This window comes from Calidris pugnax, unplaced genomic scaffold, assembly GCF_001431845.1.
Source record: "Calidris pugnax isolate Ruff unplaced genomic scaffold, ASM143184v1 scaffold25, whole genome shotgun sequence".
Taxonomy (NCBI): domain Eukaryota; kingdom Metazoa; phylum Chordata; class Aves; order Charadriiformes; family Scolopacidae; genus Calidris; species Calidris pugnax.
The window spans coordinates 6,431,252-6,458,693 of record NW_015090805.1 but is presented as its reverse complement, the minus strand read 5'-3'; the positions used below and the strand labels follow the sequence as shown (position 1 = coordinate 6,458,693).

General features: G+C 39.3%; 2 protein-coding genes across 3 annotated transcripts in view; both read left to right on the top strand.

Moving 5' to 3' along the window:
* Positions 1 to 25,042, top strand: MORC3 (MORC family CW-type zinc finger 3). Its single transcript, XM_014938194.1, has 16 exons — positions 1 to 78; positions 3,880 to 4,012; positions 5,153 to 5,367; positions 5,646 to 5,793; positions 7,982 to 8,129; positions 9,296 to 9,427; positions 9,676 to 9,795; positions 10,176 to 10,273; positions 14,332 to 14,436; positions 14,535 to 14,657; positions 14,771 to 14,845; positions 15,689 to 15,731; positions 16,938 to 17,122; positions 17,723 to 18,545; positions 19,137 to 19,300; positions 22,493 to 25,042. The coding sequence occupies exons 2-16, from the start codon at positions 3,981 to 3,983 to the stop codon at positions 22,644 to 22,646; spliced, it is 2,565 nt and encodes an 854-aa protein (XP_014793680.1). The 5' UTR covers positions 1 to 78; positions 3,880 to 3,980; the 3' UTR covers positions 22,647 to 25,042.
* Positions 25,043 to 26,405: 1,363 nt separating this feature from the next.
* Positions 26,406 to 27,442, top strand: part of CHAF1B (chromatin assembly factor 1 subunit B) — a 22,834-nt gene continuing 21,797 nt past the window's right edge. Inside the window, exon 1 of one of the 2 annotated variants that reach the window (XM_014938268.1) lies at positions 26,406 to 26,422. The gene's annotated coding sequence lies outside the window, so the exon portion shown is untranslated. Of the gene's footprint in view, positions 26,423 to 27,358; positions 27,421 to 27,442 lie in introns of those variants that run through there. The other variant, XM_014938267.1, reaches the window with a different exon arrangement.

The following is a 27,442-nucleotide window of genomic DNA, read 5'->3' as shown; positions in this document are numbered from 1 at the left end:
TTCAGCTTTGTCCAAAGTTCTTGCATACCAACTCTACCAGTCACACCTGGCCTTTCAGTGCAATTGCAGAACTCATAGGTATGTGGATCAATCGTTTGCCAAAGTGCTTGATTGTAATACTTTTTCTTGTTGTAAAACTTTTTTCCTTCAGGTAAGGGAAGGAGTTGATCCTGTTGTTACCATTCAGAATATTACATCATCTTTTTTTGGTCGGATTGACTTATTTCTTTCTTGACAGCATACGTACTACTACCTGACAGCAGTTGCAGGGGACTTGTAGGATTTGCTGTTTTCTTTTTACTGAATTTATTAAGGATTGCTAAATATAGAAGACTGTGGGACCAAGTGCATTCCTACCCTTGTAGTCCACCAAATGCAAGCCTGCTGCTTTTCGCTGTTCCCAGGCCCAGAGAATAGTAAGGCCGAGTGCACATTCCAAAGATGTGCATGGACACTTGCATCCTGTGCAGACCCAGCTGGCCACGGACAGATTAGCACATACAGGAGAGTAATTTGCAAGAACCCACATAAACACAAGCAGTGCCCGAAACGTGAACAGCACAAATGGCCTTATCCTATTCCTGCTTCCTGGCTAGCCAGGTTTAAAGTTCATTAGTGATGCATATGTGTACTTTAATTTATCAGTCATGCTTAACTGTGTTTCTGGGTGTTTTGCCAAGACCTGAGAGTCCTTTCAGTGCCGGTCTCCTGGGCTTTTTACCAGTCACTGGCTTAGACCTTGGATCTCAATAGTTGCTGGTGTCTTCCAAATTGTTGGTTTGTCCAACTTGAAGTTTGCTATCGGAGCAAATGCATACAGGCACACAGTGAGAATAGAGAGCAGGAAATCATTACAAATAGTGGTTAGTAATAATGTATAAAAGGGTAGCACAGGGTCCAGTCGTACAAGCATACTGACCAGCATCCAGCTTGCACACAATCAGCCTGTGTTATTTGCCCCACCCCTTATACCATTCTTCTCCCATCCACTTTGGCCTTTCCCTTTCCTTCAATGCTTCTTCAAAACATCCATCCATTAGTAATATTGTACGTTGTCACAATACCCCTCAAGCATTCTAATTTTTTTATTTTGGATTACCGAGTTTCTGGCTGAACGTCTTCAGGGTTGTACTTGAGTGGTTCCTTTTAATGGTCCATCCATCAACGTCCGAAGTGTTCTGCTCTTTGTTATTGTTTCTGTCATCTGCTGTTAGCTAGGGCTTGTGCATCTGGTTAATTTATTAGCTCCTGTTGATCATCTTGCCTTTTATTTTGAATAGCTGTTAGCTGGATATCTTCAGGGTTGCTTATTTCCTGAGTTGGCAAATGTTTAGCAGACTTTTCTTAACTGGTTCCTCAAAATTAAGGTGTGGCTTGGAAAGACTTGCCAAGCTTATCTAGCAGTTTGCTGCCAAAGGGAGCAACTCTTCTGGTTACACATTCCTTTGCTTTCTGTGCATGAGTTTTGCTGTTGCTAGTACAGAAAATTAATCTAATAAAAGAAAGTAGGAATTGTTCGGCTAGATAAGGCCAGAGCTGTCACACAGGAGGAAACCAAAAGCGCATGGCTCAGGGAAAGGCCAGCTGTTCTGAGGGTAACAAAATATTAAGTAGTTTCAACACTTTTATCACCCAGTGCCATACCTGGCTGGAATGATGGTAGATGTGCTGTGCAAGGCATGCAAACTCGTCTTATTCCTTTGCCTCTGGTTTGTCCTATGTGTTGCTTTAACAAAGCCTCAAAAGCAAAGTTTCAAATCATTGGTTGTAAAGGCTTCTAGCTAGTCCTGTTGATTTAGATAACTTTTGTAATCTGTCTTTCACATGCTGTGTCAGACCGTACCATCTACCAAATATCAAATAATATAAATAGGGTTACATTGTGGAGGCCTGAATTTTTGTTTATGTGAACTTAACCAAAATGGTAATGGTCTGTCTGTATGCTCAAATTTGCCTTTTAAGCTTTTGTCCCTCTTGTCAACTTTTTGCTTGTTATACTGCTGGCTTCTTCCATTAGTCCTCATTCAGATTAAATTTAGGTGAACTAATGATGATAATTGGAAGAGGGTAAATGGGACATTTAGAGACAGTTGGTGAGCTAGCAAATCAGAAGACTTGGACAAAGTATGGTCTCAGAAGAATACTTTCAAACTCTCAATTGTGTTTGAAATGTCCTCTTTTGTTGATGCTGAAATATATTTTATGAACTCTTTCACTGTGAATGCAATTTGTAATTTATGCTTATAGAAAGCAAGCTACCAAGCTGTGTGATTCCTTTTTATAGGCCACAATGTTGGCTCGAGCTGTTTATTTATGGCCCTCAGCTGAACTTGCAAAACACGCAATGAGGCAGGGGCACTGCCTTCTGCTCTGCCATCACATCACACTCCTCCTCCATATACTTTCCCCGCCTCAAAGATTCCACGAGTAGCACCGTGCTGGGGAAGGGGGAAAGAGATGCAAGAAACTAGCGTTAAGACAGATAAGATTTAAACCAGCTTTGCTGCCAAAAAATGTCTGTGGAGCCATGGTTTCTGTTTCACTTGTGGTCGCGGCGCTGCAAGCTGTTTCAAGTCCTGTAAATAGAAAGTTTAGTCTAAAGCATTTTGTTCTTCCTTCTGTGAAAGTCATACCTTCTTAGATTTGAACAACTTCCATTAGCAGAAATACGTATTTGTGACACGCAGCTCTGTTAATATGGAAGTGATGTGGTGTTAGGCCCCGGTCCAATCGTTCTTCTATCGGGTTCTCACATGTGGTAGCAGAGCAGCAATATTTTTTTCACCCAAATCTCCTGTACATGTGGAGTCAAAATTCTAGATTTCACAGAACCATCTGGGATGTTGGGAGTTGGGCTTCATGTTTTTTGCTTGGGTTTTTGTGGTGGTTTTTTTTTATTGTCTCAAATTTGGTTATCTGAAGTTGTGATAGTATTTCAAATCTGATTTCCCAACTAAAAAGCCTGTAGCGTGTAAGATGTTGTTGCAGCCATGTATATTAGTAATGTGCCCTTGTCTGCATTGCAGACAATAACCTGGCCTCCTGAGAGCCAGCCAGAAAAGCTTTTTTTGCCTGGCTGGGAGAAAGTAAATATTGCGACATCTGCTTGGGAGACAGGAAATGAAAGCAGAAACTTGTCTTGGTTTCGTTTTCCATTCTCACCCAGCGTTTGAGCCATTCATCTCCACCTAAATTTTTGCATGTATATTATTGTCATCTGTAATAGTTGAGAAATTGTGTGTTTGTTTTCAGGCAAGGTTTGCCAAGTTTTGATACAGCTGTTTTGTTGTAATGTTTTGATTTCGTGTTGTCATCTATAAAGAAGACAATGTTTTAAGAGACTTAGGTTTTAGTGTAACATTTTCTGTATTGAAGACCATGGCTTCTTGCTTCTGTGCAAAAGATGTTAAAAGATGTTAAGATATTAAGTGACTTAGCTGAGTAGTTTCTATTTGTGCCAGAACACAATTTCTGCTACTATATTACATACCTAACTGTGGACCTGAGAAATGGGCGCAATTTTAGAGATCCATTAGTTATCGTATGACTTTGTAGGGCCATAGGCCCACAATCAGGGAACTACATTAAGCTGTCATATTTACCAACATATGTGCAAGCACAGTACCATAATAAAGTTATGACAGCTATTCCATATAGCTATTTGGCAATGTTGCAAGACTAACATTTGGCAGATAGATTATATATGTATTCCTGTTAGATAAGGCTCTGTTGCATGTTACAGATGGATTTAAGTAACTTTGGAAGAGTTATGATCTGACATCTTCCCTGGAATTAAACACTTTAAAATACGTTCACAATTAAACAGTTTAATTTTTGCTTTTTAGTATCCCAACTTTGTTTGCTTTTTTTTCTCTTCAGATAATGCTTATGACCCAGATGTGAGTGCTAAACAGATATGGATAGACAAAACGGTGATAAACGACAATATATGCTTGACATTCACTGATAATGGAAACGGTATGAACTCAGAGAAGCTGCACAAAATGCTAAGGTGGATAACCTCTTTTGCATTTTTTTTTACTTGTAAAGATTCCAGCTTCTAATTCTGTTATTGCTCAGTTTACTCCTTTTTCTTATATATAATCGACTAATTTTGTTCATGAGTGTAACATTTTTGAAGGTGAGTGATTATCCAAGTGAGATTCTAGAATAGACAGATGCTAGTAAAACTTTCACACAACTTTGTTAGTGTATTTTTATCTATAACTTCCTTTTATCCTTTCTGTCAACTTTCCCATTTAACTTTCCATGCAGTGGTTGTGCTGTGTAAACTCTCTGTAGTGCCCTTTAGTGGAGCTAAGGAGAACTTAATAATTTTTTTTTTTCTATCACTATTATTTAAGATTGCTTTAGCTTAAATTAGCAAGCAAGAGATAAAGGGAGATTCACTTCAAACCCTTTGGAATATTGAAAATAAAAGGTGGAAAACTTAAGGGAACGATGATTGCATTGATGTGGTTTCTCTACGTATCTTTAAATGTTCTGTAGGGTTTGAACACAACTTTCTGCAACGTTTGTTTCTACACTTAGCAAAGAGGTTGCTGTTCACTTATTCATTTAGTACGAAAGATTGCTCTGCCTGCAGATAAACCTCTGGGTTTCAACTTGAGCAAGCCTGAATTCAAAACTGTTACTTTTCTTTTTCTGTTAGATGCCGTAATTACAAGCTTGCTTGCTGCATTCCATGTTCCATATACAGTTACCTGTTTTACTTTAAATGCAACGAGTAGTTAGTAATGGAAAATGTGTAGATCATATGTTTTCAAGCAAGTGGTGTTGGTGGGGATCTTTAGGGGCTTTTCTTAGTATTTATTGTGAAGCCACATGATAACTATTATAAACGCATTTAGAATGCTTATTGCGTGATTCCATACAGATGGTATTTCTTTTCCATACTTATAAATGAAAGTAAATTTCCCTGAATTCTTGCAGTGTGGTTTTAGCAATGATATTTGGGTAACTTTAAGGATTTGCTTCACTGCACATTGTTAAATTGTACAGTAGTCCCTGATCTCTAAAACAAGAGATTAACTCATTGTATTTAAGTCTAATTTGGCAAGTCTTGCATGTATCTTTTGGGGTTTTGATTTTTTTTTTTTTTATTCTCTACTAACATTTTCGTCTGTTTCAGCTTTGGCTTCAGTGAGAAATCTGCAATGAATGGCCGTGTGCCAGTGGGGTTGTATGGAAATGGGTTTAAATCGGGGTCCATGCGCCTGGGAAAAGATGCAATAGTCTTCACTAAGAATGGAGAAACCATGAGTGTGGGCCTGTTATCCCAGACTTTCCTTGAAGTCACAAAAGCAGAACATGTCATGGTTCCTATAGTGACGTTCAACAACCAACATATCCTTTCAATAATTTCTGAATGAAAAGTTGTGGGTACATGCAAAATTTGGATAATAGTATCAGTAAAGGAAATTTCCTTGTCTAGTCTTATGGATACCCTAAATAAATTGTAAGATACAAGGAAGGCTATGATTTGTTAAAACCTTTAAATTTTTAGAAGCTCTGAGATGTAGAATGAGAACCTGTGAAATGAGTACAGGATACTGTTGCAGAAGTTTCCTCACCTTCTGAAAGCTTACTTCCTTCAAAGTTCCTCTCCTTAACATAATGCTTACGACAGATAAGTGATCCAGCAGAATCCAAAAACAGCCTCAAGGCCATCTTAACGCATTCTTTATTTTCTACTGAGGAGAAATTACTGGCAGAGCTAGATGCTATAATGGGGAAAAAAGGAACGCGAATTATCATTTGGAATCTTAGAAGGTAAGATGAAGTCCAGTCTCTTATATCTCTCATTTAGTTTGTTATCTTTCAGTGTATGCAAACATACAAGGCTTTTTTTAATGAAATAATTCCAAAAGACTGTTAGCTGTAACCGGGAAACTAGACTCAAACTCGCATGATTGAAGGGCTGGAATGTTGCATGAGAGCTGTTGCTAATATCTTAAGTAACAACACTGAAGGAAGGAGAATGCAGAGGACTTCATATTTTCCTGTGATAAGATAATGTTGTTTTTGCCAGAAGGAAAATTGAAACAGATAAACTATACATCTGTTATTTCAGACCTATTATGAATGCAAAGATTCAAAGAATACTTCTATGTGCAGGCAAGTATTACTGGCTTTTTAAGTTTGGAGTCAGCAGTATCCTTCTAGAGGGATCTAGACCTTTCTAAACTTTATCATTTAAAAAAAAAAAATCCAAGTAAATACAGTTGTGTGTATTTATCTTATTTATCTACTTGCCTCTGTGGGATTATTCACAGTGGTATGGATTTCCAGCTTTTTCTGGCTTTGAATTGCTTGTTGCCTTCTTTTTTTAAATAGCTGTTGCTGTAGCAGTTGCAGATGGGTGCCATCACTTCCTATATTATTTTCTTTTCCTTCACATCTTTGCTGCTCCCTTATTAGCAGGGAATCTGTCTGATGGTCTGTCCAGAAAAGCTTTAGCAGGCTTTTAATTGTGATGGCACTAATTGGTTGGCAATACGTTAAGTATTTAGTTTACTGTAGGTTTAAATACCTGAAATAATAAAGTATCCCTGGGAAGCCTGTGGATTTCGCAAAAAAACTAGCTTGTTCTTCAGTTTCTTATTTTTATTGTTGCCCATCAGAAAAAGGGTTGGGGGAGGGGGTAGGAAACCATATGTGAATGAGTGTAGATTAGATGTTACAGGACAAAAAATATCTGAGTCAATTGTAGCAGGTGAAAAGTTTGGGGTGTTTTTATTTCATTAATGTCTTGTGAGTATTAGAGTCCCAAATCACTTTTAGCTTAGGAGATTTTAATACAAGAAAGCTGGAGGTAACAAGTATATTACCAATTCTGTTTTTTTCCCCTTGCCACTTGTTCCATAAGAATAAAAAAACTTCACCTCCTTTATCCTTCAGAAACTACTTTACATTACCCAGGTAGACTTCCTTTTATTTTTAGGTATGAACATCTTTAGGAATCTTTGCTCATTGCTTGAGCAAAAGAAAATACATGAACTCAGCTGACTGGCAGGATAACTTTCGTGTTCTGAATTTTGGAGTATATTCTTGGGAAGGTGTGGGAAAGAACGCTTTTGGCGGGGTTTATGTTGTTTCTAATATGTTGTAGATTAATTACTTTAAAAAAAAAAAACCAACACAGCTGTTCTTGTTGTTAAAATACTTATTTTGGAGGAAGATGGGGGATAATGGGTACAAATTACTCCTGGGACGATTGCTATTGGACAGAAGTGAGATTTTTCACAATGGGAACAATCAGCCATTGGAATAATCTCCCCAGGAAAGCGGTAGATTCCCCAAAACTGGACACTTTAGTTTGAGCTGGACAGAATGTTGGGAATCTTTGTCTAAATGATGCTTTTGCCAAGAAAGGTTGGACCAAGTGATCCTTGAGGTTCCTTCCAGCCTGACATGCTGTGATGATTTGTGCCAACTATGATATATGTCAGTGTTGGGCAAAGGTACTGCCAGTATACTGCAGTGTATACATCTGCTACTCAATATAGTGTATACATCTGGTGAGTGGTGCAATAAGAAATTGTGATAATTAATGAGTGGGAAATCTGTGGTGAGTGTCATTTTTTCAGCATTAAAAATCTTAGGAAGGCAATTTATAGTGTTCAGAGATTTTGCGTTTAGAAGGAACGTGTGTGTCTTGGTTCATCCAGAGTTTAAAGCTGATACTGACTGCATCTACTTTTGAAGTGTGACCTGTTCAGAATTAAGTTGGAATTCAGTAATGTCCCACTTGCTATCACTTCTCTTGTATTCCTTGGATATCAGAAAGGAACTGATGAGCTCTGTTTATGTGAATTTTAGCAAAACCACCATGGCTCATAGGAATTCCCGGTCTCTTGCATCTTTGATACCTGCTGGGTCCACCACAATATCTTCTCTTGTGTTGGCCTTTTTTTCTTATTCCCATAATTAGTATATTTTTTTTAATTTAATTTCATAGAGATAAAAATGATAAAACAGAGTTTGACTTTGACAAGGATAAATACGACATCAGAATTCCAGAAGACTTAGATGAAACAGGCAAAAGAGGATATAAAAAACAAGAGAGACTGGATCAGATTGTTCCAGAAAGCGACTACTCACTGCGAGTATGTATACCACTTTTTAAAAATTATTTGTTTATTTTTGAAAGCTGGAGGGTGTATGCTTTTATTATAATGTACTGTACTACAGAAGTGTTGATTATTGGGGGAGGACAAATGTTACAATTTAAATATTAGGGCAATATGTCAACATTAATTTTTAAAGATGGAATCTATTTGTGAACTTGTGTAAACATTTGCTGTTTATTTACATGAATATTACTGGGTTTTGTGTTGCCTTGCAAATAACTTTTTCTGGTAAGTGTAGCTATCGTTATCCACTAAGGAACAAGAAGGAAATGCACTCAGTGGCTTCAGAAATTGAATAGGTGTGTATGTGGTTGTCAGCAGAGTAAACATTCCATTGCAGTGCAGATATACATGTGTATAGTATTGATAGTATGTCAAGTAGATCTTTTAAAACGGATAGGTTTTGGTTGGCAAAGTCCTTTGTTTGAATACATGTATGCAGACAGGGACAAAGCTTTTCTGTAGGCGAGTTGATACGACTGTTGTCCCCCTTATTGATTTATAAGCTTTGAAAGCTTATTTTTTGTGCATCTGGAATTACTAGGTGTTCTGGGCACTTCCTGTGGATAATATTTGAAGTATTATTCCAGTTGAACTAACACCTTCAATTATTCTAAGACTCGCTGAAATCCTTTATGCAATTATTAAAAGTTGTAAATATAATGATAAATGAAATGCAAATTAAATTTTATAGATCTGCATGTTTATAAGAAGATTGCATAGCTATTATCAAGCCATGATAATACACAGTTATTTGAAACAAAGTTAACACACCTGCTTTTGTTCGTTATTTTAAAGTTCGTAGTAGAATTTTTATACTCTCACTAGGGGATAAGAAAAGAGAGGCTTGTGTGTTTGAGAGCTCTTTTACTGTTAAAAATGCGTCTTCAGACACCTGATTAACTTGTCACATTCATAAAAGTTGTCCTTCAGTTGCTATTCTTCTAATTTGTGATATATGTATGCTCATTATGCACACTTGCATTTCCTATGTTTCTAGATTCAAGTTGGAAAAAAACACTTTTTATAAAATTCAATTGAAACTTGAGTTTGTCTTCCTAAACATAATGTGTATTGTAAAATATTTATATCTCGAGGTTTTGGGGTATTTTTAATAACAAGAGTTTCTACATGTTTTGTAGGCTTACTGCAGTATTTTGTATCTGAAGCCAACAATGCAGATTATTCTGCGGGGACAAAAAGTGAAAACACAGCTGGTTTCCAAAAGCCTTGCCTTCATTGAACGCGATATATATAGGCCAAAATTTTTGAATGTATCCTTTACTAGTATTTACATCATTGCACACTGAATCTAATGATGTGACTTCTTATGTAAGCTTTCTGGATTCTACTGGGTATGTTACTGTACATGAGTTTTGGTTTTTCTTAGTAAAGGCATACTGAAAGAATTATCTCAATATTAAAAAAGGGAAGTTCCAGAACCCAGTTTAGAATGAACAGAGTAACTATATTTTTGTGTTGTATGAGATTAACCAGATTTTTCCTTAATATCTGGTAAAAGGCTAAAACAGTAAGAATTACTTTTGGATTTAACTGCAGAAACAAAGATCATTATGGAATAATGATGTACCATAAAAACAGACTCATCAAAGCTTATGAAAGAGTTGGCTGTCAGTTAAAGGTAAGAAACTAAAGCTCAAAAATATTTTAACATCTTTAGAAATCACTTTTACTTAAACCCTGATTTTAAAAAAAGATCACAGGTGGAAACTAGGGTATTGATGTATCCTTTATAAAACCACCTTTTTTTAATTTGTGCAGCAGTTAAATTATATTAAATCGTATGAGCCTGAGCATATCTTTCAGGACAAAAAGAGGGGTGGAATGTTGTTTTTTTTTATTTAGGGGGCTTGTGTTGAGAGTTTCTTTTTGGAGAGGAGTTACAAACTAGAAAATTGTTTTTTACCTAGTAGCTATATCTTGTAACTACCTCTGACAAACTCTTGCAGTATTAGAACAGAATATATATTGTTTCTCCTGATAGATCTTAATTTCTTACAGGCGAACAACATGGGTGTTGGTGTAGTTGGGATTATTGAATGCAACTTCCTAAAACCAACTCATAACAAACAAGATTTTGACTACACAAATGAATACAGGTATATGTATATTTTTATGTAGACTTTTTATTGAATAGTGTTGTTCACTATGAAATATTTGACGCTAAAGGCTGCTTATTTCCTAATTAGTAAGAAAAAAAGTTTACATTCATCACTCAATTGCATGGCTGTAGTGAACAGTAGGGGAGGGATGTTTACATCCATACTGGTTGTACTGCATTGTGCAGCTCCTGAAGTCTAGAGTATTATATACATAATTATATACATAATTTTAAAGCAAGTACCCTAAAAGTGATTGGTTGCAATTATGCCCCTCACTGATTGTAAAATGAGCACAGAATAACTTGCTGAGAAGTGACACATAACTAAAATTGCGATGATTGAATACCACACTACTAACTTTTTTCATTACAATTTTTGTTTGGTCTTTTTTTGGAAAAGCTGCTTTGGGTATTTTTTAGCCCTTCTTCTCAATTTGTTTCCTAAAACAATACCCTCAAAGTCCTTCCTACCTGATAGAGCATTTAAAATACCTGACATCCTGAAGGCAGCAGTGAGTTGGGATGCTACTTTGTTTCAGTTTTCATTTCTCATATCTGCATCCATGCCATCAGTCTGTATCTACAGTTATAGTTAAACTGATTGAGTCTGACTTACTTAAAACTTTCAGAGATTGCAATTTTTTTGTAAGGTGGACTTCCTAGCCTGTTTACACTGCTTTGAATCAGTTGTGCTGGCATTGTAGTAGGCAGCATGTGGGGGAGGAAAGGCAGAGGGGACGTGTTACCTAACCAGTTTTCAGGCTGACCTGTAAAAACTGTCCCAGGGAAAATTTCCCCAATACAGACCTTGAGAATTGTCCCACTCTGTATTACTTTCTTTCCTTTCATGATGACAAGGATACTTTGTTTTCTGTGCTGCTTTATGTTAAGGGGTATTAGGAGGAGTCACCTTCTCCAGCAGCTCTGTCCCATGACTCCTTCCTGCCTGGCCCTGGAGCCTGGGGACCCAGCGTTTTTGGGTTCTTGTACCACAGAGTCTGTATCAGCAACTCCCCTGGTTATACCAGAACAAACCCTTGCCTGTACCTGGGGCCTCCTGTTCACTGCCAAGTCCAGTTTGGAGTTTGCTAGCAAATGCACATAAACACTTCATGCACACCAGGACACTGGGACTGGGGAAGACACAGGCACTTGTCCCACCCCACCAGCAACCAGCACACAAGCTGTGATCCACAGTCCTGTTCCAGCTGCCAGCACTGAGACCCTCACTTATGCTGGTCCACCCCAGGAGCTGGTTTTTGGGGGACACACTGTTCCATTCCTGCCTCAGTGGGTGGCAGCTGAGACCCTTCGCTTGCGCCTGTAGCTCACACCACACACAGTCTTGACTCCAGGAGCTGGCACCAAATCCATTCATGCACACAGAGCTCTCACCAGTAGCTGGCACTTAGTCCTTGCCATACACATACACATGGGATAGGGAATGAGATTATGTAGAGTTAAGAAAGCATTAAATAAGATACAAGATAAGACAGAATGCGGTTATCAGGCACAGGGCTCAGCCAGACAACTGTACTGACCAAACCTGTTTTACATGCAACCAGCTCCTTTTATACCCTTTTTTCTTTCCCCCCCTTTTTTTCCTCCCTGCTCCCCATTCTTCATGCACGTTTCCTCATCAGTTGTCATAGTTCCACTGAACACCTCCAAACATCCTGGACCTTAAGATTTGCATCCTTCTCAGTTGCAAGATCCCTGTTTGCAGTTTCTTGACAGCCCATCAATTAATGAGCCATCAAGAATGGGCTTAGTGTGACCAGGTTTGTTTCTGGCTATTGTCTTTGTTAACTCTAATTAGTAAGGTTTTATGACTCTCTTATTTTCTCCTGCCCTTTCCTTATCCTCCCAACTGAAAAAATAAACATTCTTACACTCCACGTAGCCTTGCCAGTTAGTGTGACTGACCAGGTTTGTTCGTATTGCTGCCTCCTCAGTGAGGTTTGTCTCTGTGTTTCTGACTCCTTTTAGCATATGTGCCCTAACGCTTGCAATGTGGGCTTAGAAACTTAAGATATTGACTTGCAAACATGGGTGGGGTAAATTTTGGCAGAAGTCATTACCTTTTTCAAGCTGCGTGTTTTGCTATTCAACCAGTTGTTCAACTTCCACTGGCAACCCGAGCTGTCCACAATGTCTTTCCCGAATTGCTGGTTTATACACAGCACTGCGTATAAAGATAACCCAAAAACCACACCAGAGTGTTGTAATAAACAGAGCTGTTAATTGCAGCAATTGAGGGGGCTGTAGTAAAATTAATCTGGTCATTCTTGCTGTTGGAACAGCAGCACTCTGGAGGAGGAGCAGCAAGCCTGATAGCTGCTACAGCTACTACGGTTCAATCTACCTGTATTTCCAAGTGGTACCCACAGTTTGTGCTGCACAGTTTGTGCTGTGCCAGCTTTAAGCAGTTCACGTGTTCTACCACCATTGTGCTAGCAGAGCCACTAATGAGAACACATGGTAAAGATGAGGGAATTGGTCAAACTGGAAAATAGCTCTTGTTAGTTTTTTCAATGCAGAAGTTCCCTGGACCTTTTCCTGTGCAGTAGCACTAAGAGTTCCCATGGCAGAGGGGGAGGAGTATCTCAGGCTGGATATTAGGAAAAATTTTTTCACTGAAAGGGTTATCAGCCATTGGAATGGGCTGCCCAGGGAGGTGGTTGAGGCACCATCCCTGGAGGTGTTCAAAAGACGGGTTGATGTAGTGCTGGGAGGTATGGGTTAGTGATGATGCTCCTTGTTTGTTGTGTGGGCGTCTATTTTTGTCAGTTAGGTTGACGGGTGGACAAGATGATCTTTAAGGTCCCTTCCAACCTAGAAGAGTCTGTGATTCTGTGAGTTAGGAATGCTGTAGGATAGTCACTTGTTGACGAAGGGTTGCACGATGTTCCCACAGGCTGGCACAGTGAGCATTGAATGCTTTTTACAGCTGTCTTTTTTAAAAACACTTCTAGTGTGGGCATAGAGATACTACACTTGAAAGATATTTTATGAAGGTTTTTCTGCAAAGAGTGCTACAGGTTTTCAAAAAGTAATTTTCCAGCCCAAAACAGAAACATGAAACTGATGCTGTAATGTCATGATCAGTGTAAACTGACCTGCCCATCTTCCCTCTCCAGAAGAGATGTGATCACATCAATGCATTGCTAGTCATTTCTGCCCTTGTGGTGCTTCCTTTTTTTGGCACAGAAATTTGTGACTTGGGTTCAGAGGTGATCTAGACCAAATCTCTCTAGGTCAGACTAGTTCACTGCACAAACATTTGTGTTAGTTCAAGGGATAGGGTTGTGGGGATATTGGAATAAGCCAGGGAGGGAGGGACTGACTCTTAGGTTCTGGCTACCATGCCACTTTACTCTGAAGTAAATTCCGCATGGTGCCAAGAGGCAGTCCTACCTCTACCTCACCTGTGAGGCCTGTTGTTCTTCCGCACCACTCCCTCCTGTGTGTGCCAGCTCTAGTAGTCACTGAGCCGCAAAATGAGCTCTGATCAGGAAGATAATCCAACTAAAAATTAGCCTAGGATAAGTCTGGCCTCCTCCTTCTAGCATCATGTAGACTTTATACTACATTAAAGCGATCGTATGTTTGCAGTCTGCATGTAGTATTGTTGCACATCAACTTAGAGTACTCATGAACCTGCAGTTAATGGATGTACAGGAACTTCAGCCAAATACACTGCAAAGTGCTGGATTGACAGAGGTGGATTTGTGCCTCTTTCTTCTATGATTGAGGTTGAACTGATGAAGTAACTTCAAGGTTTGCACTGTGCATTCACAACGCCTCTAAATTGAGCACTCTTGATTTCAGTCTTTCTGCTCCAACTCATATTTCCAGTAATTTTTTTGCTGACAAATGTGACTTCACACAATTCATAACTTATAGGGTTTTCTAAAAGCAAAAAGCTTAGTATTGTGCAGATAGAAATTCATCACAAGAGAGTGGTTGGTTATTTTTTTACTGTGGTTTATAAAGGTTCTGTTTGTGCTAGGATTTGATTATTTCAGGTGATCTTTTAAAACCTTCTCTTTCTAGACTTACAATAGCAGCACTAGGAGAAAAGCTTAATGATTACTGGAATGAAATGAAAACGAAGAAAAATGAAGAATGTCCATTAGCTTTGCCAGTTGAGGAGATACAGTGAGTATCACTTCTAAATAGAAGAATTTTACATGCTACTATTACTTTTTTACACTTGGTCATGAAAGTGAACTTTTCATGGCATTTTTCCATTGCAGAAAACAGCCTGATCAGACGTGGGTACAATGTGATGCATGTTTGAAGTGGCGGAAGCTACCAGATGGAATAGAGCACTTGCCAGAAAAGTGGTATTGCTCACTGAACCCTGACCCACAATTCCGGTAAAATTAGATTTTGATGAATATCTAAATTGTGCTTTTAGTTCTTGTCTTATCATCTGTTGTAAGCAGGGATGTTAAGCTCTCTTTGTCACCTTCCCCCCCACTAAACTCAGGAATTGTAATGTGCCAGAAGAACCAGAAGATGATGACTTAATACACCCTACATATGAGAAAACTTACAAGAAAAAGTGAGTACTAGAGACTCTCTTACAAGTGTCTCAACACTAGAAAAGGAATGTGAAAACTAAATGCCCTTTTCTCTCACCTGTGGTATAATTGCAACTGTTCTGGGAATGTTTCCATCCAGAAAACAGTGCCCTGAAATCAAGTCTTGATCGTAGCAGTGAATAGATGAATAGCACTGTTCTTTTCTCCGTTATTAGCAAAATGGCATTAAATTCAAATTTTTCTCTTTGACTTAATACTTATTTGCCCTCCTAAATCAAAATTAGGACAGTCATAATGAAAAGGACCTCTCTCTTTTAATACTTATTAAGGAGAGCAATGCAGGAATTGGTGTTCAAATGTATCTCTCTGAGAGGGGCATTGTTACATATAGTAAGCAGTATGAGGATAGTTTGGAATGTTCAAGAGGCAAGCTACTAGGGCTGTTGGGAGACCTTGTCTAGGTAACTATTTTCAAGGTCCATATTGAAGCAGCTGAATAGCTCAACACATTTATTTAAGAATAAGATTCTTAGCTAACATGTATGAAAAAAACTGATATGGGTAGTTTTAACTTTTACTGGCTAGTATTCTATAAGTGGGAGCTTTGGGTTTTTTTCATTACTTTTTTTTAAATAAATCTTCATCTGAGAGAGAATCTGTTAGTTAACTCTAGCTATACTAGCTTCTAAGTTCATGCAGAAAATTTTCATTCAATAAACCAGAATATGTTCAAGACTTCTTGTTTCAGCTAGATACAATGGAGTATTGTGTTTAGACGTTGAAGTTTGTTTGGTTTTATAATGAATTAACATTTTGAATCTAAGCTCTTAATTTTTATTTTTTTTTTCCTTGCTGCTGTGCAGAGACAGGGAAAAACTGAAGAAGCGACTAGAGTACAGCCACCAGGTAACTCCTGAAGCTGATAGGGAACTGACTTGGGGAGCAGAGTTGTTCTTGCTGACAACAGTACTAGGCAGTTTGATGGAACAGGCCAGGCTTTGGGTCAGGTCACTTTAGCCAGCAGCCAACTGACTAGTTCCTGTTTTGACGGCTGTACAGGTTACTATTAGTAAATCAAAAATCCCCTGTCTTTGCTGTCCAATGATGGAAAAGAGACCATTGCTTTTTATGTAGTATTTAGGAGAGAGTTTGAGAGGAACAAAGCCCCCTCACAAAATAGTACTAGAAAAGATGTCAGTCGCTCATACCTGGTTTTATGGCATGACACCTAACTATTCAAAGTGAATTTGTTGTAGAGAGATGTAATGAGGGTAGGAAAGTAAAGATACCCTTAAAACTGGGGCCAGGGATGGGGATGGACAGACTTGTAGTAGCTGTAGTTTTGCAAGGAGACACTCAAATTCAAATTAAATACAGTTGCAAGTCGACATAAGAATGTGTAGATTTTAACTCGGAATCAAATTTCCTAAGTGTAATTCAGCTTAAGTTGCTTTGAAACTAAAGTGCTAACCTAAGATTACTCCATTTCTGGAGAAGAAATTTTGCATGTGCTGATCTAACCTACGTACTTCGTTGTATTAATTTTTCTGCCATTACTTTTACTCAAGTACAAAAGTAATTTCTAACGGTGAAATATTGTTCATTTTAGACAAATTGAATTAATTATGAGCAGGACAACTGCCCCGTACTTTTGTGTATGATAGTCAGACTTCAGACAGAAGCTTGGGAAAAACCCTTGCCTGAGATTCTACACGGTACTTTAAAATAGCTGTATCTAGAGAAAACGTGTAAGATCAGAAAGCTGCTTTCTGCCAGCAATAAATCTGTGTGTGGAAAGAAAGGAGTGTGCAGCTGGTGTGTAGCATTTGAAGTCCCCGGAGAAATCTGTTGGAAGTCTGCAATTATGATATAGAACTTGCTGCTTTCTATTATGTTGTATGTCTTAAACCTACATAAAGGAAATACTTCACACCCATCAATATAGTTTGGAGGGAGGGGTACTGAGATCTGGTTCAAGGGAATCCTTGTAGTATACCAAAGAAATGCTGTTCAGGATTTTAGGTGGTGGCAGATTCTTCAGATAGTTAGTATAACTGCATAAACCTACTAATGTTTGTCTCTTTTTCATTCTTAACTAATGTTATCTTATAGATCAATAACGAAATGTTTTTAAAAACACCTGTTTCTTCAAGTAAAGACTTCAAAACATTTTCAGCTGTGAGTGGAAAGGAAGTTTCAAGATCACTTTTACCAGAAACATCAAATGCTTCTGTCAAAAGATCTTTGCTTATTTTACATAGACCAGTATCTTCACCTCATTCTGATTCTGATAACAGGTTAGTGAACCTGTACAAAGTCGATTCCTATTTATTTCTAAAATTAATAACTTGTTAATGAAAGTGAAGGTGTAGAGTGTAGTCTCATCTTCAGGTGATAGCTGCCAAAATTCATGTGTCACTTTTGGGAATATAGGAAGCAGTAGGTTGAGGAAAAGCACCTTAGAAGCCTTGTGAAGTATAAAAGTGAATGCAGCAAAAAGTACTGTGCACAGACAAGGGAAATTCTTAGTGATTTGTCTCTTTAGGAAAAGACTGTAATGTGTTAACCACACCCTGCAGTTTGTTTTCCTTAACCTCTGTTGGTTAAGGAATGGGTGCAGGTTTGGGGGGGGTGCTTACTGCAAATACCGAGTCTGAGTCTGTTTCAGAATAATGTTTGAAGGTAATAATTTACTGTGGGGATGCCAGCCACTTGTTTTTACAGGAAAGGTATTTACTATGGCTACATATCTTAAAATACTATGTGGGGAGACAGCCCTTTCTAGCTATTGAGTGGTAATTTTTAATAGTGCTTATAGACGCTAAACATAGTTTGAAGCAAATGATTTTGCAGTATTTGAGCAATACAATATTGTGTTTTAATATTTTGCTTCTCAGTCTTAAACGGAAGACACCTAGTTCCACGACACCTGTGTCTGTAAAGACACCGCGATTAAATGAGAAAACATTCAACAACCATGATGATGATGATGAAGATGTCATTATTTTAGAGGAGAGCAGTACTCCGAAGCCTTCAACAGAGTCTGATGTTCCTGTAATAAAAACTGAATGTATTAATTTGGATCAAGAAGAGAAGCAGAAAGAAAACTGTGACGCCGGAGAACCTTGCAGTGCAGTTGCTACAGAATCAAAAAGTGAACAGTTGACCTCAGCAACACAGACAGAGGTTCCAAAACTGGTTGTTAAAAAGGAAGAGGTGGAAGATGACACCGATATTCAAGTTCCCACGGCAGAGGTGGAAACTAAACAGTACAATGTTAATGACAGTTCTGAGACATCTGCAGGTCTTGAACTGAAAAATCAGCTGCAATTATTAAACAAAGAAAAAGAAATGTACCAAAACAAATGTGAAGTATTAACCAAACAGGTAGAAACACTGGAACAGAGGATTTTAGAAATGAATAATAAGTATGTAAAGAAAGAAATGTGCCATCAGTCAACTGAGACAATTTCTTCATTTGAAGGAGAAAATGTTCATGAAAAACGTTTGGCAGAAGTGACCACTCTCTATGAACAGGCCTTAGAAGAAATAGCAAAACTAAAGGAACAGTGCAGTACCCTGCAGAACTTAAAAACTGAATGCAGCAAGTGTGCTGATGGTGAAAATAAGAGCGAGGTCGATGAAATTGCTGTGCAACTGGATGATGTTTTCAGGCAGCTGGACAAGTGCAGCATTGAGAGAGACAGATATAAAAGTGAGGTATGTTTGTTAAAACAGTGATATCGTTCAAATTAACAAATTATTTTTATTGTTTTAATGGGTGTTTCATGTCAGTTCTAGTACACAGTGTGTTGTATAAATCAGTCCAAAAAGTGAGGTATGTTTGTTAAAACAGTGATATCGTTCAAATTAACAAATTATTTTTATTGTTTTAATGGGTGTTTCATGTCAGTTCTAGTACACAGTGTGTTGTATAAATTAGTCCACTAGATAACCAAGCCAAGAAATAAGAAATTAGCCTAGGAGCCTCTGTGGTTTTGCTTCCATAGATAGAAAGAAGCAATATTGAGAGAGACTGCAAGGCTCCGAGTGGCTCTGACTGCAACACAGACAGAGCAGGCTTAGAAGGAGTACACATACAGTGGTTCAGCTGACAGTTGGCTATTTTAAAGTGGTTTGTCTAGGTTGTCATATATTAAAACCTCACTGAAAATTTAATTAAAATCAGTCAACCTAACAAAGGTAAATGATTTAAATTTGTGTATGTTTTTATTTTAATCCACCACAATTTTTGAAATATAAAGTTCCTTCTTAATGTGGTATATAAAATTATTTTTATTTACTTCCCAGGTTGAACTACTAGAAGTGGAAAAAAATCAGATTGCCTGCCAGTGTGAAGAACTCAAAGCAGAAATCGCACAGTTAAAAGCTTCAATTCCTCAAGCAGTGGCACGTGCAAACGATTCTACCACCAGTAATGTAGAAGACTCTGTAAATTTTTCTGATGGAGAAAGGTATAAATTTTCTTCTTTCTAGACTATTTTTCAAGCAAACATTTTGGCTGGCTGATTGTATCTGATATGTCTGATAATAATATAATAAAATGTGATGCTTGGAATTCTTTTCTACTGCCTCTTGTGACTCCTAACTCAGTGACATTTTTTTTTATCCAGCGATTTATTTAATATTTTTTTATGATTTAGATATTTGTGTGAGCAGGGTTGGCCATTGCACAATGGAATGCCATAGTGACACTTTTTAGAAGATAAAAAATGTTATATAATTTCTAGACACAACTTACAGAACAAGGAGAGAGAAAGGAGGCAGGAAAGAGGGTGATCATTAGCTTATGCTATGTAGATGAACTTCACTTTTGTATTCTGTTTTTCTTTCCTGGATCAATAGTACTCTATTTCTATTGAAAAGAGTTTGGGTTTGCTTTTGACATTTACCTCCTTTCCTGTAAGAACTTCTTGCTGCAGACCAATCCTATGGAACTAAGTTGTGCCCAGAGTGTATCTTTGAACTAAATGAGGATTTAAACTTACAAATAGAGAGATTGCAGCTCTCAGTTAATAGAAATAGCAAACACACAAAAGAAGTACACATACCAGATGGAAGCAAGGATAAGCACTCTAGCAGCAATACAGGCACGCTGCCTGGGCATGTAGGATGGAACTGAAAGCCAGAGCTCAGCTGGAGTTAAAACTGGCAAGGCCTGTGAAGGGCAACCAGAAAGGTTTCTGTCTGTAAGCACAGTAACAGCATCAGGACAATTAAGAAAAATGTATGTCTGTTGCTCAGTGGGGCAGATGCTTAGCAGCAAAGAACATGAGGTATGTGAGGCACAAATTACTGAGGTACCCAGTATCTTCTTTACCTTGTTTTTTACTGGTAAGTTCTGCCCTGTGACCGCCCAGGTCCCTGAGCCAAGTGGTAATTTTAGGGAGTGAAGCATAAAAGGTGGCTGAACTAAGGGACCACTTAAGCAAATTTGACATATACAAGTCCATGAACGACATGAGACACATAAGAGGGAACTGGCCAATTGGTGGAGAGTTGGCCTTACAATGTTACCTCCAAAAGGCTGTGACAGTCAATGTTCCTGATGTCTGGAAAAAGGCAGTTGTCATGCCTGTATTTGGGACAGGCAGAACTACAGGCTGGTCAATGTAGCTTCAGTCCCTGGGAAGACCATGGAACAGATCTACGTGGAAGCTACCTGCAGCTCCATGATAGTCAAGGTGATTAGGAACAACCAGCATGGACTTACTGAGGGCAAATCATGCCTTTTCAGCCTCATTGTCTTTTACAATGAGATGACTGGCTCTGTGGACCTTCATTTTAGGAAAGCTTTCATTGTGGGCTGCCATGATACCATGATGGTGAAGTTTGTGAGGTATGAATTGGATAGGTAGACTGGGAGGTGGGCCATAAAACTGGCCAAACTGCTGAGCTTATGGATCAAATTGAGGAAGCAATGGGTAATGGCTTCATTAATGGCCTAGATGATGCAACAAAATTAAGTCTGTAAAGTCACAATGACATCAATTGGAGGGAACCATTGATACTTGAGGAATAGGGCTGCTGTTGAGGGACCTTTACAAATTGGAAAAATAGGCTGAAAGAAACCTCCTGGAAATTCAACAAAGGCAACTGCAAAGTTCTGCACAAGTCATGGAAATGCCTCATGCAGTTGAGCAAGCTGGAGACTACTTATAGGAAAGCAGCTTGGAAGAAGATGACCTGTGATGCTGGTGGACTAAAAGTTGAATGTGAGTCAGCAGTGCACTCTTGTGGGAGAACCCAGTGCCTACTGGGTTATATTGGCAAGAGTTCAGCCAGCAGTTTGAGGGAAGTGATTCTTCCCTACTACTGGGCATTGTCAGACCAATGATGGAGTGTTGTGTCCAGTTTAGGGCTCCCTGGTATATGAATGACACTGGAATTTTGGAGCAAGTCTACTGAAGGGCCACCAAGATGGGTAAGGGCCTCGAGCATCTGATATAGAAGGGGAAGCTGAGGTAAATAGCCCTACAAAGAGTGGGTTACCTTGAAATCCTATTGCTTGCTTCTGCTGCCTAATTGAGGGGGTGTAGAAAAGATGAAGCCAGCCTCTTCTCCTGAGTGCAGTGAAAGGATAGAGGCAATAGACACAAGCTGCACCAAGGGAAATCCTGTTTAAAAAAGGGATTCGCAGCAAGGGTCATCAAACCCTGAAAAAGGGACCTAGGCAGATTGTGGAATCTCTGTCTCTGGAGACTTTCAAAACACAAGAAGGTACTAAGCAACCTGAACTGAGTTAGCCCTGCTTTGAATGAGGGGTGGAGGAGGAAAGAATGGACTGGATGATTTCCAGAGACCCCTTTCAATCTGATTTTTTTCTCTGTGGTTAAATCTCCCTTTTATCTGCCAGTCTTCTACTTCTTACAGCACCAACTTGTGCTTCCTAGAAGAATTAGCAAACAAATTCAGGACTTGTAAGTAACTTCTACCAGTCCTGTTGGGGTATGATGGTGCTGTCAAGACTGGCTACTGGAGATGATAAAGGAACTGATAGTAGAAGGAAATTCTTAAGGGAAGGGATGGGTGATTTGGAAGCAATTTGATCGGGAAGAGGACAGAGCAAGGGGACCCAGGAAAGAAAGCAAAAAGAGGAGGCAGAGCATTTTGCCTGAACTATAATTCATACTTTATTTCCTCTTTATATTTTAAAGCCTTTAGATAAACTGCTATTTCTTGCCTTCTCTTCTTCTCTCTTCTTTTTCTTCTTTTTTTTCCTGCAGGCAGTAGTAGTTTGTGCTTCTAAATATATAAATGCCTGGGGGGTTAATATTGTTTTGAGGAATATAAAGGTGGTGTGGGATAAAGCATGTGCAAGTCCTTATTTGCTGACTTGAAAATATTTCAGATCTGTTTTGGGAAAGGCCGAATTTGATTTAGCCCTTAGTATTTGTTTGAAACCAAGAGTATATATTCATCTTCAAAATTAAAACTTGAGAGGCTCAGCTTTGGAAAAACTGGTAAATTTTGAAATAATCTTGATGCAGCTTTAACTGCATCAGGGTTTTTTTGTTGGTTTATGGAAATCACGTACAGAGCCTTTCCAGTAATAGAGTATTCATCCTGCTTTATTTAACAAAGTACTGTGTATTTGAATGGAAAACTTCATCTACATCTAATTGTATCTAATTATTTCTTCACAGCCTAAAACTACGCTCTCTTCGAGTGAACGTTGGGCAACTTCTGGCTACAATCATGCCTGATCTAGACTTGCAGCAAGTAAATTACGATATTGATGTGGTAGATGAAATTTTAGGACAAGTTGTAGAACAAATGCATGAAATCAGTAGTACTTAATATTTTAAGATTTTAGCAGACTGTTTCTTGATCTTCCAGTATAACCTTTGTGTAGGTTCAAAATTGTATATACTGCTTCTTCACTTTATATATTTGACATAATTTGATCAATAAGGGTATATACTATATGCGTTTAGATGTTCCCACAGATGCAGTGGGTGTTATATTCACTTCCTCTTAAAGGAACACTGTTAATATTGACCAACCCTGATGTACTTAATTAAGGATTTTGCTTTTAAAATATATTTGTAATTAAATTTGCAAATATTTTTACTATTAGGAATCTTAATACTTTTCTACAAAAGCTTTTTTGTTGACTTTGATCTTATATAAGCATTAATATTTGCAATTAGTTCCTCTTCTAAAATCTAAGTGGTAGAATCTATTAAAAATGCAAAAAACAACCTTCCTTGATTTCCTTCTCAGAACAAATCTTAGTGGTGTTGTTGTATACTACAGTATTGTTCATTGCTATCAGCAATGATATATGTTGCATTAACAGGATAGAAATGTAACTAGTAGATGAAAATTTTGGTCATATGGGTAATATTTGTGTTTGACTACCAAAAGAAGAAAAATTCCTTAAGGGTTTTGTCCTGAAAACTGATCATTTTTGACTCCCTTTTGGATTTTTCGATGTCCCTAAAGAACATTATCTGTACATAGTTTTGTAGCATAAACAACTCCATGCGATACGGCTAGGATATTTCAGCCTTTTCAGTGATGGAAACCACATGCCTGTTTGTGTCCTGCCCTTGCTGCTTGATTGTTGTTTCCTGTATCTAAGACCCTGTCTCTGTTTGAGCATAGTCAGAGGGATCTTCAGTTCTGCCCTGGACTTCCCATTTGAACACAGTCGTGCTGGTTCACAGCTCCGGGTATGTACCAGTACACGGCTTCAATGGTCAGATTCCACACACAGCTCTTGCCTACTTTTTTTCCAAGTCAAAGGCAGCTTGTGGAATGGAAAGCATCCTGGTGGACCACTGGAGAGAACAAGCTGGGGTGGCACATCCAAAGCTAGGTAGGATTCCTGGGCAACCTCTGCTCTGCATCAAATGCCACCTCTTTAGACCTGAAGGTCTTTATTCAGGGAAACCTAGTGCTGAGCAAGGTTGACATAGAGGTTCTGTGATGTATACAAATGCTCATATGTATTATTTCAAAAAACCAAATTGTTTCAGTATTAAACACAAAGCTTGCTGTGGAGTCTTTCAGGCTGAGATGCGAGAGTGCTGAGATTTGTCTCCAAAATTTACCTTTCTATCAGAATGTACCGTGTTGAGTACAAATGAGTCGGGCTACTAATTCCTTGATTAACTAGTTGAATTGGAAGTACTTTGAAAAGAGGGCATGTTTCCTTATCTGTGGTGTTAACTGCTACAGAGTGAGCTAAAGCTGAAAATGTTCAAATGTAATTGTTTATGCTATCTTAAGGTTTAAACATCTTTTATTACAGGCAAAACAGGGGATTCCCTCTTCTTTCCCTCCCTTTTTTTTGTAAATATTTTATAGTGACTCTTAAGACACTAGTTCTATGCTCTAATGCTTATGTAAAAACTTCCTGGAAGAAATGGTACCAAGAGAAATCACTGTTAGAGTGGTGACAGTATTTTCAGGCTATTGCATGCTTTTCTTCTGAAGTCATCAGGTATCAGAAGAGAGGTGTCAAATACTGCAAATCCACCTTTTATTCTGTGATGGTATTTGTCATCCAAACAGCAATCAAGATAATTGATTCTTGATTTCAAAAAAATTCTAAAAAAAAATTAAATAATTAAAACTTAAAAAAAAAATCATGAAATAACATTCAATATGTTTATTCTTAGGAACTGTATTTTTTTATAAAGCCAACAGTTTTGGCTTTTGCACTGCTACTGTCCTGTTTTAATTAGATTATGTTCTTTTTAGTTGTAGTTCAGTCAGTTTCTTTCGATGGGCAGTATTTCAATTTTAAGATGCTATTTACTCTAATATGCCAATAAGGGTAATGCAGTACTGTTGTACTTTATAATGGATAAATTGAATGTTTGATTTTTTGAAGAGGTGGCTGTAATATAACTGTTTGTATGACTTTTTAAAAGTTTATATTTTCCATTTATTGGTGTGTAGTTTTCCATTTCTTAATCATTATTTATTATGTTTCATCAGACTCTGTAGTTTAATTTCTTACAGACAACTTGCGAAATACAGCATATGTCTATATTGAAAATGGCAAATTTACCCTGTACATTTACACTTTGGAGAACAGTGGACTAATGGAAATGGTTTTTATTTACTTGTTAAAATGTATTTTTTGTAATAAATAAATATATAAATCTGAGTTTGCTGGATCAAAACTTGTACGTGATCAAATGCAATGTTTTTGTTTATAAATAAACACTATGCAGAATGGCTAATGTTTCTGGCTTATTTTAAGTATTTGATCTTACAAGAAAGCTGGCTCGGTCTGGTTTTGAGCAGAGGACACGTGCACACCGTGCATACCCTCACACCAGGTTGGGGCATCCCAACTGAGCCCAAACCAGGTGGATGTGCTGCCTCAGACGGTCAGTTTTGTGGAAGGATTCTGTTACCCAATTACAAGACTCTTACTGTGATAGGTTTTGGGACAAAACTCTTTTTCAAGGCCTTGTTGTCTTTGTGGTGCTAAGGCAGGAGTGACGGGAAGGCCAAGAAGAGTGAGGGGAGGTGGAACCACCTACCCCTTGGGGTCACAATAAGTTCTTGGATCAGATCAGCTCTCCTTGTGAAATTGTGCCCTTAGGCTGGTTGATCCGCTCCCCAGCATGAGAGACTCAAGTACTTTCAGATATTTTTGTGGCTTTTTTGTGGCTGAGGCAGACTGCTCTTCCCTGATGGGTGCTTGACTGTCCTTTAGGACAGATGGCTAACAAAGAGGTGGCATTGTGCAAGGTATTGTTATGGAAACTTTCTGGCTATGGGAAAAACGGTGCTGTTATCATCTAGGGTATGTGTTAACTGAATTTCAAGGAATTTCCTGCTTTGAGTATAGGGGTATGTAATAAAAAAAATTTTATCAAGAAGTTTTGGTAGGGACGGGATGTGGTTGAGACATCACAGAAGGTTGAATAGGATGTGAAACTGTCTTATGTCTTCTTTTGCAGTTGTTGACCATGACTTAGACATAAGATAGCAAAAAATATAACTTCTGGACCACAGTTGAGCTAAGAGATATGCCAAACTAACTGTGGGTACTTATAATGCTAAAATGCACACCTCTTTGTGAATAATGAGCATGCCAATCAGGTAACCTCCCGAAATGTTTGAAACATAAGCTGAGTTAGTAGTGGTGAATGAATGATTATTAACCAACCAGTTGTATTTTATTGTTAGAAATACTGGGTGGTTTTGAAATGTGTGTTGTGCTGGCTGCTGTTAAATGCCCAGCACTCGATTCTGCAGAATTGAAATAAAACCAATTATCTTGACTCAGTGTGGTCACTGGCGCTCACACACCAGCTGAAGAACCCTGATTTAGGGATGACTGGTGTCCTCCCGTGCTTTCTGCTGTGTGAGTGAAATTTCAAATCGAGTACAAGGAGTTGCACTGTCCTGGCTTCCTAAGCCTCGTCACACTTGCATGGACACCTTGCACTAGAGCAGGTTGCTCAAAGCCCCATCCAACTTGACCATGAACACCTCCAGGGATGGGGCATCCATAGCTTCTCTGGACAACCTGTTCCAGTGTCTCACCACCCTCACAGTAAAGAATTTCTTTCTAGGGGCGTCCTGTCGCTGGCGAGCGCCTTGGGGTGAGCCCCCTCAGGGCGGCGGGGGGGGTGCGGGGGCTTTGGGAAGCGGCCGCCGGTAGCGGTGCCGCCCGGAGCGAGCGAGGGGCGCCTCTGCCTTCCTGCTGCCCCCGCCGGGGCCTTGGTGCCCTCTCTTGTTTTGGCTCCCGAGCGCCTTGCTCAAAGCCCCATCCAACTTGACCATGAACACCTCCAGGGATGGGGCATCCATAGCTTCTCTGGACAACCTGTTCCAGTGTCTCACCACCCTCACAGTAAAGAATTTCTTTCTAGTATCTAGTCTAAATCTCCCCTCTTCTGGTTTGCAGCCATTACCCCTCATCCTATCACTACACTCCCTCATAAAGAGTCCCTCCCCATCTCTCCCGTAGCTCCTTCAGGTACTGGAAGGCCACTATAAGGTCTCCCTGGACCCTTCTCTTCTCCAAGGCTGAACAACCCCAGCTCCCTCAGCCCGTTTCCACGGGAGAGGTGCTCCAGCCCTCTGAGCATCTCTGTGGCCCTCCGCTGGACTCGCTCCAACAGGTCCGTGTCCTTCCTGTGCTGGGGCTCCACAGCTGGACACAGTACTCCAGGTGGGGTCCCACCTGTGGCCAGTGTAAACATAAAAATATCTCAAATACAGCAAAGGCTTTTTTTTCTTCTTTTGGGGACTGGGAGAGCTTTGGGCTGGTTTAACTTTTGTGTGTTTTTTCCAGTGGGCAGCAAAAGCTCCTTTGGGCAGGGCAAAAGCAGCCGAGGCAGAAGAAACGGCAGGCAAAAAAGCTGCCCCAACCCCCCCCCTCTGCCGAAACCGGGATGGGGGGGGGTGGTGGTGGGCCCCGCTGCCCACGGTCCCACCGGCGGGCCCGGCGGAGCGCTGCTCTGACGCCCCTCCCGTCTCCGCCAGGGGGCGCTGCCGCACCGCCGGGCGTCCTTCAGCCCGCGCAGGCGCGAGGGAGGGCTGGGGCGGGAAACCCGCTCCCGCGCTGGAGCCCGGCCAGGCGCGCGCGGCGCCACAGGTAGGGGCTGCTTAACACACAC